At 35.7% G+C, this 13,544-nt stretch overlaps 1 protein-coding gene across 1 annotated transcript in view; it reads left to right on the forward strand.

The window, feature by feature from the left end:
- LOC148950619 (uncharacterized) overlaps positions 1–13,544 on the forward strand; it is a 150,533-nt gene that overhangs the window by 16,000 nt on the left and 120,989 nt on the right. Inside the window, exon 3 of the mRNA XM_089091675.1 lies at positions 3,850–3,936. Coding sequence (XP_088947801.1) covers positions 3,850–3,936 — 87 coding nt within the window. The remainder of the gene's footprint in view (positions 1–3,849; positions 3,937–13,544) is intronic.

Raw genomic sequence — 13,544 nt, forward strand, 5'->3', positions numbered from 1 at the left:
ACGCAAGATTTTTTAGAGACAGGGTTAAGAGTAAATCAAATTTATCAGATGATTTTAATAAGAAGTGCCAATAAACTCCAGAAAGCTTTAGATTTTTTTGGGGAGGTGGACCCCATCCCCCTTTCTGTGTGCGTGGATGTATTCAGGCTACAACGACAAAATATCTTACATAAATTAATTCAGAAAAAATGAATCACCATGAGTTGTAGAAGCCAACATTAAAAGACAAAAAACTAATAATAATTAAATTTTTAGAGACAGGGTTAAGAGTAAATCAAAATCATCAGATGATTTTAATAAGAAGTGCCAGTAAACTCCAGAAGGCTTTATATTTTTGTGGGGAGGTGGAACCCCCCCCCTTCTGTGTACATGGATGTATCCAGGTTACACAGAAAAAACATCTTACAGAAATTAATTCAGAAGAAAGGAATCACCATGAGTTGTATAAGCCGACATTAAAAGACAAAAAAATAATAATAATTAAATCAAGCTTATGGACCATAAGTTATGGTTTATGTGTTTGGTATTAAAACAGTTACTTAGAGCTTAGTTGTAAACCCCCACAAGACTTATAAAGATGGTGCTCTTCTCAAAGGAATCTACACGCGAAGCTTTGAGACACCCCTTGCCTCCAAAAATGGGAAATTAAAGCTTATTTTGAACTTTCTCTCTGTCTTAGCAGACTGTTACGCTTTTAATCTCCTTTTGGACATTTCATACCCAATTCAACTAACTTTCGCTGTGGCACGGAACTTAAACGCTGGATTATCTACAAGAATTTCTTTTGGGGACCTCACCTCTTAGAGGAAGAAAATTTCGTCCCCAGTACCTCAAAAAAAAAAAAAAAAAGTTAGCGGGAAAATAGGAAAATTAGGTAAAATGTGAATGAAATGGCAAACAAGGGGACAATAGGGACGTGGGGTCTGAAGGGTCTATATCAGTAAGATGGATAACTAGTCTTGATTTATAAAAAGTTGACAAAAGATTTTTTGCCTTAAACATTTAGATTTTGGACATTTTGATATTGACCAGACACCAGTTCAAAGGGATTGGAACGCTTCCTGTAAGGTTTCATAGGTAAAAAATAACGCAAGTGGTTGACACGCCATATCTTCAGCTTCTGCATAATGCGCATGTACACAAATATCCAAAGATAAAAATCTTTATTCAGAGAAGCCGTTGCTTGCTTTGATCCTAATAATTATTAAATAAAAAAAACAAGTTTTTTAAACTGAAAGTAAGGAGCGACATTAAAACTTAAAACGAACAGAAATTATTCCGTATATGAAAGGGGCTGTCCCCTCCTCAACGCCTCGCTCTTTACGCTAAAGTTTGACTCTGTCTCACAACTTTATTTTTTAAAACAATAAAAAACTTTAGCGTAAAGAGCGAGGCGTTGAGGAGGGGACAGCCCCTTTCATATACGGAATAATTTCTGTTCGTTTTAAGTTTTAATGTCGCTCCTTACTTTCAGTTTAAAAAACTTGTTTTTTTTATTTAATTTCTGATCGTTTTTTAGTTAATGCAGCTTTTATTTGTATAAAAATTTTACTTTTCTTTTGCTAAATGGATGTCTTTACAAATTAACTTACGTAACTGACTTCTATATTCGTATATTTTTCTTCTGGCAAAAAATACCAAGTTGCAGATTTTTGCAGATATGAGCTTGAAACCTATGTAATAGGGTTTTCTGATACGCTGAATCTGACGGTGTGATTTTCATTAAAATTCTTTCGCTTGTAGGGGATGTTTCCCCCTCTTTAAAAAATCGAGTAAATTTTCTCAGGCTCGTAGCCTTTGATGAGTAATACTAAACTTAATAAAATTTATATATTTAGGATCAGCATTATAAACACATTCTTTTGATACATTTATTGACATCAAAATTTCGTTTTTAAAAGTTTCGATTACTATTGAGCCGTATCGCTTGTTTTTTTATTGTTTTTTTTTATTACGTATATGTTATTACTTATATGAAAGGGTTCTCCCCTTAGTCAATAACACGCTCATTACGTTAAAAGTAAAAACAAAATATTAATCAGAAACCCCTGAAACACAAAAGCCGTTTAATTAGAATAGATAGCTCTTTTGAAATCACTAAAAAAAAAACTGTAGCGTAAAGAGCAAGGTACTGACTTGGGGGAGAACCCCCTCACATACGTTATAATTTCTGTTCGTTTTAAGTTCTAATATTCCTTCTTACATTTCAGTTGAAAAAACTTGTTTTTTTTTATTTAATTTCTGATCGTTTCTTAAATAATGCTTGTAAATCCGGTGCCCCCTTCCTAGAACTGTCCCTTACCCCAAACACACAGCCTCCCCGGACATATTCTCCAGAGTAACCCCTCCTCTAGCCCCCCCCCCCCTCCAGAAAAAATCCATCCTGAAAATGGTTCTATACTTCTCAATAACCAATAAATATTGCTGGCAAGTCTGGTGCACCCTTCATGGCAATTTCCCTTCCTCCATGAAAAATTCCTTCATGAATAGATCCTCCAACATAACCACCGACCCACCCGTACCTCCCCCAACCAGAAAAAAAACCACCTGAAAACTTCTGTATAATTACCCAAACCCAAAACTATATGTTAAAATTTGGTAAATTTCATAACGTTTTTCCCACCCACTGGGTACTTCGGGGGATTAAGTCATCCTAAAAGACATATTTATCATATTTTCAACCATGCTGAACAAAATGGCTATCTCAAAATTTTGATTGGGTGACTTTGGAAAAAAATGAGTGTGGGAGGGGGCCTAGTTACCCTACATTTTTTTGGTCACTTAAAAAGGGAACTAGAACTTTTAATATCCATTCCAATGAGCCCTCCCACGATATTCTAGGACCACTGGGTTGATACAATCACCCTTGGGTAAAAAAAAAGCAGACAAACAAACAAACTAACAAACAAACAAATAAACACGCATCCGTGATCTTTCTTCTGGCAAAAAATGTAAAATTCCACATTTTTGTAGATAGGAGCTTGAAACCTCTACAATAGGGTTCTCTGATACGCTGAATATGATGGTGTGATTTTCATTAAGGTTCTATAACTTTTAGGGGTCTTTCCCCCTTTTTTTGAAAATCCACCAAATTTTCTCAGGCGCGTAACTTTTGATGGGTAGCACTAAACTTGATGAAAGTTATATATTTGAAATCAGCATTGAAATCTGATTCTTTTGATATATCTATTGGTATCAATAACCCGTTTTCTAGAGTTTCGGTTACCATTGAGCCGGGTCGCTCCTTACTTACAGTTCGTTACCACGAACTGTTTGATTAAGCAACAGGGAAATAATAGGGCAAAGTGCGAAAGGAGGGAAGAATGGGTTGTGAGATGAGTCATTTAGTCCAAAGCATCGATACTGACGCGATTGTCCCCCTTTCTTTTGAAAAAAATAAAAAAATAGAATTTTATTTAAAGAATTACTCCCCCCCCTCCTTCTTAGATTTCGAAAAATCCCTTTTCTTGTATTACCATGAAAAAATTGAAAAGAATCCTTGTCCCTACTTATATTTTCGAAAAATTGAAGCTCGTTATAAAGACCCTAAGGTAGTGCCCAAGTGGCCCTTGCAACATAAGATTACTGCTTAAACCAGAGATGTACGCAGGGGGGAGGGGATAGGACCCGAGTTCTTCCAAAATCCTGAATTTTCTGAAGTAGCAGGAATTCAAATTGTGAAATAATCTTTCATTATTATCCCCCCACCGAAAACAATTCTGCATATTTATATGGGTTAAAGAGATTTTTTTTTAGAAGATAAGACAATTCGTTTATCAGACTTGATTCGTTCTTTTTTTTTCTACTGACATTTTGTGCGATTAATTTCCTATTATTCTTTTTCTTTAGAAATCAAAAGTATGCTACAAGAAATCCACCGAGAAATGAGAGATCGACTCCCTCCTGGACCATTCCAACAAGCAGGACTTTTTCCATGTAAGAATTTATTCTAATAGGGATAAGATACATGTTTCTTGTCAACTGCTTCTTTTTATTATTTGGAATGATTCTCACTACTTGTGAAGCCAGCTTATAAAGAATTGTCATGAACTAGTGAAGGATTAATTTTACTTGAAATTTTATCAATTGGATGGGGACTTATATAAACATTTATTTATTTTCGTAAAAATCAAATAATTTGAGTGTCCTCAATGTCACATAAAACATCTAAAATAAAATTGGTTCGCTTCTAGAAAAATTTCAAGTAAAATAAACACAGAAGACCAGTGGCGTAGTTTCTTCGAAATCCTGGGGGGGGGATTTTGGAGCCAATTTTCTCAAATCAAGTGAAAATGACAGTAAAAACTGAAAAACGAGCTATGTAGGCTAGTACCATAAAGATAAAGATAACTGTCCATCATAGGCAGCGCGATAGCGCTGCCTAAGTAAAAAACGATGTGGGCACAATGATTTTTTTTTTTTTTTCCATACCCGGACACTTCGTATCGAAGGAGTTGTCGTAGAAACCTCAAAAAGGGCTCATTCGATTGGAAATTGGCGTGGCTAGTGCCCTTTTAAATAGTCAAAAGTGATTGTAAGGCAACTAGCCCCCCCCCCCAACGCCCATCATTCCCCCAAACACATCCAGTCAAAATTCTGAGGTAGCCATTTTGTTCAACGTAGCCTAGTTGATTTCCAGATAGAAAATACATTTTTGAGGAGAACACTCCCCCACAACCCTCGGGGCAAGGGTTTTAAGTCATGCCCTGAGGGCATTTAAGAAAGATGTTGGCACAATGTATCATTTATTATTTTTTTTCCTTTAGAGAAGGGCACTTCGTATCGAATAAGTTGTCGTAGAAACGTCAAAAAGGGCCCATTCAATTGGAAATTGGAGTGGCTTGTGATCTTTTTAATAGTCGAAAGTGGTTGGAAGGCAACTAACACCCCTTCCACGCCCACCATTTCCCGAAACACATCCAATCAAAATTTCCAGATAGCCATTTTGTTCAGCGTAGTTGATTTCCAGATAGAAATTATGTTTTGTGGAGGACATTCCCCCACAGCCGTCAGGGCCAGGTTGGTAAGTGATGCTCTGGGGGAATATAAGGTTTTTATAGAAGACGTTGTGGTAGAAACTTCAAAAAAGGCTCATTCGATTGGAAATTCAAAGGGCTAGTACCCTTTTTAATAGTCCGAAGTGATTGGAGGGCAACTAGCCCCCCCCCCCACGGGAAATCATTCCCCCAAACACATCCAATCAAAATCTTGAGATAGCCATTTTGTTCAGCGTAGTTGATTTCAAGATAGAAAATATGTTTTTGAGGAGGACACTCCCCTGCAACCCTTGCGGCAAGGGTTGTCAGTTATACCCTGGGGGCATATACGGTTTTTATAGAAGGCGTTGTCGTAGAATCTTCAAAAAAGGCCCATTCGATTGGAAATTCAAAGGGCTAGTGCCCCTTTTAATACTCGAGAGTGATTGGAAGGCAACTAACACACCTTCCAAGCCCACCATTTCCCCAAACACATCCAATAAAAATTTTTAGATAGCCATTTTGTCCCATGACGCTCAAAGTTCAGGAAATTATACCTTTGAGCAGGACACTCCCCCACAGTCTTCAGGGCAAGGGTTATAAGTTATGCCCTGGGGGCATATAAGGTTTTTGTTGAAATCTTTGTCGTAAAAACTTGAAAAAGGGCTCATTCGACTTAAAATTTAAAGGGCTAATACCCTTTTTAATAGTCGAAAGTGATTTGAGGGCAACCCTCTCACGCCCACCTTTTCCCCAAACATATCCAATCAAAATTTTTAGATAGCCATTTTATTCAATAAAGTTGAAAATTTTGATAATTATGTCTTTAAAGATGACAACCCCTCCCCCCACAGCCCTCAGGACAAGGGTCTTATGTTATGCCCTGGGGGCATATAAAGTTTTTATTGAAAGCGTTGTCATAGAAACTTCAAAAGGGCTCATTCAATTGTAAATTGAAAAGGCTACTGCCTTTTTTAATGGTTGAAAGGGATTGGATAGCGACTAACGCCCCTCTTACGTCCACCTATTTCCGGAAAACATCCAATCCAAATGTTGAGATATCCATTTTGTTCAACGTAGTTGAACGTTCTGGAAATTAGGTCTTTTAGGATGATAACCCCATCAGGCCCCTCAGTGCAAGGGTTGTAAGTTATGCCCTGGGGGCATATAAGGTGTATATAGAAAGTTGTTGTATAAATCATAGGCAGTGCGATCACACTGCTTAAGTAAAGAACGAGGGCACTTGAGAACGAGACAAGAAACGGGGAATAAGTAAAGAGGAAGACACTCCCCCACAACCCACGGGGCAAGGATTTTAAGTTATGCCCTGGGGGCATATAAGAACGATGTTGGCACAATGTATTATTTATGAATTTTTTCCTCTAGGGCAGGGCACTTCGTATCAAAGAAGTAATCGTAGAAACTTCGAAAAGGGCTCATTCAATTGAACATTGGAGTGGCTTGTGCCCTTTTTAATAGTCGAAAGTGATTGGAAGACGAATACCACCCCTTCCACGCCCACCATTTCCCGAAACACATCTAATAAAAATTTTGAGATATCCATTTTGTTTAGCGTAGTTGATTTCCAGTTAGAAATTATGTTTTTGAGAAGGACAGTCCCTCACAGCCCTTAGGGCAAGGGTTGTAAGTTATGCCCTGGGGGCATATAAGGTTTTTCATAGAAGGCCTTGTCGTAGGAGCCTCAAAAAAGGCTCATTCGATTGAAAGGTCAAAGGGCTATTGCTCTTTTTAATAGTCGAAAGTGATTAAAGGGCAACTAACCCGCCTCTCACATCCACCTTTTCCCCAAACACATCTAATCAAAAATTTGAGATAGCCCTTTTATTCAACGTAGTTTTAAGTTCTGGAAATTAGGTCTTTGCGGATGACAACCCCCCCACAGCCCTTAGGGAAAGAGGTTGTAAATTATGCCCAGGGGCATATAAGGTTTTTATATAACGCGTTGTCGTAGAAACTTCAAAAAGGGCTCATTCGATTGGAAATTGAAATGGCTAGTGCCCTTTTTAATATAAGGGGCATATAAGGTTTTTATATAACGCGTTGTCGTAGAAACGTCAAGAAGGGCCCATTCAATTGGAAATTGGAGTGGCTTGTGATCTTTTTAATAGTCGAAAGTGGTTGGAAGGCAACTAACACCCTTTCCACGCCCACCATTTCCCAAAACACATCCAATAAAAATTCTGAGATAGCCATTTTGTTCCACGCAGTTCAAAGTTCAGGAAAGTATACCTTTGAGTAGGACAATCCCCCCACAGTCTTCAGGGCAAGGGTAATAAGTTATGCCCTGGGTGCATATAAGGTTTTATTGAAATCTTTGACGTAAAAACTTGAAAAAGGGCTCATTCGATTGTAAATTCAAAGGGCTAGTGCCCTTTTTAATAGTCGAAAGTGATTTTAGGGCAACTAACCCCCTCTCACGCCCAAGATTTCCCCAAACACATCCAATCAATATTTTAGATAGCCATTTTATTTAACGTAGTTGAAAGTTTTGCAAATTAGGTCCTTAAGGATGACAACCCCCCCCCCCCCCCCGGCCCTCAGGGCAAGGGTTTTAAATTTTGCCCTGGGGTCATATAAGGTTCTTATTGAAAGCGTAGAAACTTCAAAAGGGGTCATTCAATTGGAAATTGAAAGGGTTACTGCCTTTTTTAACACTTGAAAGTGATTGGAGAGCGACTAACGCCCCTCTCACGCCCAACATTTTCCCAAACACATCCAATTAAAATTTTGAGATATCGATTTTGTTCAACGTAGTTGAAAGTTCTTGAAATTAGTTCATTTGGGATGATAACCCCCTCAGAGCCCTCAGTGCAAGAGTTGTAAGTTATGCCCTGGGGACACATAAAGTTTATATGGAAAGTTGTTATAGTAATTTCAAAAAGTGCTCATTTGATTGGGAATTGAAATTGTCCTTTTTAATAGTCGAAAGTGAGTGGAGAGAAATTAACCCCCCTCTTACCCCCACCATTTCCCCAAAAACATTCAATCAAAGTTTAGAAATAGCCATTTTGTTCAACGAAGTTGAAAGTTCTGGAAATTATGTATTTAAGGTTGACAAACCCCCCAGGGCCCCAAGGGCAAAGGTTGTAAGTTCTGCCCTGGGGGTATATAGGGTTTTTATAGATAGAGTTGTCATAAAACTTCAAAAGGGGCTAATTCAATTGGAAATTCAGAGGGCTAGTACCCTTTGTAACAGTCGAAAGTGATTGGAGGGTAACTAACCCTCCTCTCACGCCCACTATTCCTCCAAACACATCCAATCAAAATTTTCAGATAGGCATTTTGTTCAACGTAGTAGAAAGTTCTGGAAATTAGGTCTTCGAGAATGACACCCCCCTCCCCCCAAGCACTCAGGGCAAGGGTTGTAAGTTATGCCCTGATGGCATATAAGATTTTTATTGAAAGTTTTGTCGTAGAAACTTCAAAAGCGCTCATTTGATTGGAAATTGAAAGGACTATGGCCATTTTTAATAGTTGAAAGTGACTGGAGAGCGACTACCGCCCCTCTCACGCGCACCAATTCCCCAAACACATCCAATCAAAATTTTGAGATAGCCATTTTGTGTAACTTAGTTGAAAGTTCTGGAAATTCGGTCTTAGAGGATGACAACCACCCTAACAGACCTCAGGGTAAGGGTTGTAATTTATGCCCTGGGGGAAAATAAGGTGTTTATAGAAAGTGTTGTCGTTTCCAAAAGGGCTCATTCTATTGGAAATCGAAAGGCTTAGTGCCCTCTTTAATAGTCGAAAGTGATTGGAAGGCTGTACATTTTTTTAGTAAAGATCGATGTGGGTGCAATGTATTATTTTTTTTGGTTATTGTTGTTCAGATCAGGGCACTTAGTATAGAAGGAGTTGTCATGGGAACTTTGAAAAGGGCTCATTCGATTGAAAACAGAAAGGGCTGATGCCCTTTTTAATAATCGAGAGTGATTGGAGGGCAACTAATTCCCCTTCCACTCCCACCCTCCCATGCCCATCCTCCCATTTGCTCATTATGTTTAAAAACTAAATGTTGCTTTAAGATTAAATCAAAATGCAATGTGATAATGATAATTCCCAATAAGGCATCTCAGCAGTATCCCAAGAACGACTGAGGGTATTATTTCAAACTTTTCGGGCTACTTCTTCTCTTAAAAGTTAACCAAATCAAAATAGCGTAAGTGTATCCAAGCTATCAAAGAAAGTAAACACATTTTTTTGCGAATGGTATCAAGTTTTCCATTTCAAATGAACTAGAGGAGGTATGAACTAAATTAAACAGTACTATTTGTGTCCAGATTTTTAAAAGGGTGTATGTTGTTAAAATTTACTGAAAAATTTTCTCCAGCATACAAATAGCAGGCCAAACTATAAAGTCTTAAAAAACGAAAAGATTTAAATATTATTTTCTTTTTGCCTTAAAAGGCTATGTCAATATAAAACGAACAGAAATTAATTAGAAAACTTTTCCCACACAATAAGTTTTTCACCTCTATGCCTTTTCAAGGCCAGAACAAAATTTGCACTTTACTGAAAAAATACAAATGAACATGCATTGTCAGTTTAATATACATATTCTGACATTTAGTAATCAAAATGTTAATGTTATTTGATTTATTTATAAAAGTAAATTTGTTATAAAAGTAGAAACATTTATATTTTTTTCAGTAAAGTCCAAATTTTGTTCTGGCCTTAGGAAGGCATAGGGGTTTTGCACGCAACTTATGTTAATTTCTGCTTGTTTTGAGTTTGACTTGGTTATCCAATGTAATTTCTGTTCATTTTGGGTTTCATTTATTTATTGATGCTGATTTCTGGGAGTTTTATGCTTGGTAGATTATTTGATTTTATTTTTTCTCATTTTTGGTTTAATGGAATTTTTTACTTTTCCTTGACTAACTTATTTTGTGGAAAAAACCTGATATGCCCCCTGGGCATAACTTACAACCCTTGCACTGAAGGCTGTGGGAGACTGTTTTCCTCAGAAACATCATTTATTTATGGGAATCAGCTACTCTGAACGAAATGGTCATCTGAGTATTGTGACTAGATATTTTTGAGTAAAGGGTAGGCGTCAAAGCGGGGTTGGCTGCCTTCGGCTCAATCTCGACTATTAAAAAGGGCACAAATCACTCCAATTTCCAATTGAATGAGCCCTTTTCGAAGTTTCTACGACAACTTCTTCGATACTAAGTGCCCTGCAAATTTTTTTAATTAATTTCTGTGAATACTTGAATTATGATGGCTTATTGATTTGACAAGTTTTTTGAAGAAACTAAATTTCAGCTGGAGGGGTGGGGCACACTAGAGTCTGGAAGGGGCATTTGTCCCTCTCCTGTCACATAGGAAATTAAGCACGTGCAGAAGACCCGCTTTTTTTAACCATTTACAAAACGGTCAGCTTTAAGTAATATTAATCCAAAAACTTTTTGTACAAAATAAGTTTTTTTTTTAAAGTAAAGAACTCCATTAACCCAAAAATAAACAAAATAAAAAGAATGAAATACTCTACCAAGCATACAACTACCACAAATCAGTATCAATAAATAAATTAAACCCAAAACAAACAGAAATTAAAATTAGTCAAGCTCAAAACGAGCAGAAATTAATCTGAGTAGGGTTCTAAACACTTTGTTTTCTATAAGCCAGAATATAATTTGTACTTTACTGAAAAAAAATCAATAGAATTTACTAAGAAAATGTGCATTGTCAGTTTAATATACATATGCTGATATTTTAATTTTTGATTTCTTAATTTTATAAAAGTGAAATTATTTAAAAGAATTTTTTGGAAAACTTTTTTTTGAAAAAAGGTAGATTATTTGATTTTTTTTTTATTTTTAGTTTAATTGAGTTCTTTACTTTTTTTTGAAAAACTTATTTTGTACAAAAAGTTTTTTTGATTAATTTCTTTTCGTTTTATACTGACATAGTCTTTTTCAGGGAGAAAGACTGAGCCTCTTCTGAAGTTAAACAACCATCCCTTTTATAAAAACCTTAAATAACCCCTGGGCATAATTTCAAACCCTTGCCCCTAATCTCTGGGATTTGTTTCAGCCCCAAAAGCCTTGTTATATGATATTTAGACTATTTTGAATAGAATGGGTATCTAAAAATTTCTATTAGACACATTTCGGGACAATACGATGTGTGTTTGTTGGGGAGGGTGTAGCTGCCATTTGATCACTTTGACTCTTAAAACAATCACTAGAGCGTCTGATTGCCAATTCAATGAGCCCCCTCCGAAGTTTATATTACCACAATTTTTGTAAAAACCCTTTATGTCCCAGGGCATAACTTCCAACCCTTGCCCCGAGGGCATGGGGGATTTATTATCCTCAAAGACATAATTTCCAGACCTTTCCGATAGGCTGAACAAAACGGCTATATCAAAATTTTTATTGGAAGTATTTGGGAAAATGATAGCCGTGGGGGGGGGCACTTGCCATCTGGGCACTTTCGACTAATAAAAAAGACACTAGTCCTCTGAATTCCCAATCGAACGAGCCCTTTATGAAGCTTCTACGATAAAAATTCCTGTAGAACCCTTATATGCCCCAAGGGCATAACTTACGACCCTTGTCCTGAGGGCTATGGAGGGGAGAGTTGTCATTCTCAAAGACATAATTTCCAGACCTTTTAACTATGTTCAACAAAATGGCCATATCAAAATGTTGATCGGAAATGTGTGGGTAAATGATGGGCGTGGGGGAGGGGGAGGGGTGGTGGTGATTCTCCTTACGATTACTTTCGACTATTAAAAGGGGCAATAGATATCTCAATTTCCAATCGAAAGAGCCCTTTTTGAAGTTTTTACAACAATACTTTCTATAAAAACATAATATGCCCCCTGAGCCTAACTTACAACCTTAGCCCTGAGGCCTGTGAGGGGGTTGTCATACTCAAAAACATAATTTCTGGACCCTTCACCTACGTTCAACAAAATGGCTATATCAACACGTTGATCGGAAGTGTTTGGGGAAATGATGGGCGTGGGCGGGGCATTCGCCCTCCTATCGCTTTTGACTATTAATAAGGGCACTAGCCCTCTCAATTCCTAATTGAATGAGTCTTTTTTTAAGTACTATGACAACGCTGGTTAAGACCTAATTTTAAGAACTTTCAACCACTTTGAAGAAAATGTCAATCTCAAAATTTTGATTGGATGTGTTTGGGGAAATGGTGGGTGTGAGAGGGGCGATAGTTGCCCTCCAATCACTTTCGACTATTGAAAAGGTTGGAACACTGGAAATTTTTATTTTAGTTATGCTGACTGTAACGTGTTTTATCTAAATTATATTACAAAATAAACATGTCCCTTACAGTTACTTCTCAAAAAACTTGAGCTCTGGAAAAGATACCCAGTGTTTTTCCAGTATATATACATATATATATATATATATATATATATATATATATATATATATATATATATATATATATATATATATATATATATATATATATATATATATATATATATATATATATATATATATATATATATATATATATATATATATATATATATATATATATATATATATATATATATATATATATATATATATATATATATATATATATATATATATATATATATATATATATATATATATATATATATATATATATATATATATATATATATATATATATATATATATATATATATATATATATATATATATATATATATATATATATATATATATATATATATATATATATATATATATATTTATGTATATATATGTATATATATGTATATATACTGGAAAAACACTAGGTATCTTTTCCAGAGCTCAAGTTTTTTGAGAAGTAACTGTAAGGGACATGTTTATTTTGTAATATAATTTAAATAAAACACGTTACAGTCAGCATAACTAAAATATAAATTTATAATATAAAATTTAAATTTATAATATATAAATATATATATATATATATATATATATATATATATATATATATATAAAAATATATATATATATATATATATATATATATATATATATATATATATATATATATATATATATATATATATATATATATATATATATATTTATATTATTTATATAGATAGATAGTACTATATGGCTATCTCAAAATTTTGATTGGATGTGTTTGGGGAAATGGTGGGCATGAGAGAGGGTTTAGTTGCCCTCCAGTTTGTTTCGACTAGCCTATTAAAAAGGGCACTAGCCCTTTCAATTTCCAATTGAATGTGCCCTTTTTGAAGTTTCTACGACAAAATTTACTATAAAAAGCCTTATATGCCCCCGGGGTATAACTTACAACCAATGCCTTAAAGGCTGTGGGGGGGGGGGGGGTTCATCCCCAAAGACCTAATTTCCATAGCTTTCAACTACATTGGACCAAATGGCTATCTCAAAATTTTTATTGGATGTGTTTGAGGAAATGCTGGGCGTTTGAGGGCGTTAATTGCCCTCCAATCACTTTCGACTATTAAAAAGGGCACTAGCCCTTTGAATTTCCAATCGAATGAGCCCTTTTTGAAGTTTCTACGACAATAATTTCAATAAAAACCTTATATGACCC

Source organism: Artemia sp. Qi Xiang Cuo, chromosome 7 (genome assembly GCF_049724085.1).
Source record: "Artemia sp. Qi Xiang Cuo chromosome 7, ASM4972408v1, whole genome shotgun sequence".
NCBI classification, from domain to species: Eukaryota; Metazoa; Arthropoda; class Branchiopoda; order Anostraca; family Artemiidae; genus Artemia; species Artemia sp. Qi Xiang Cuo.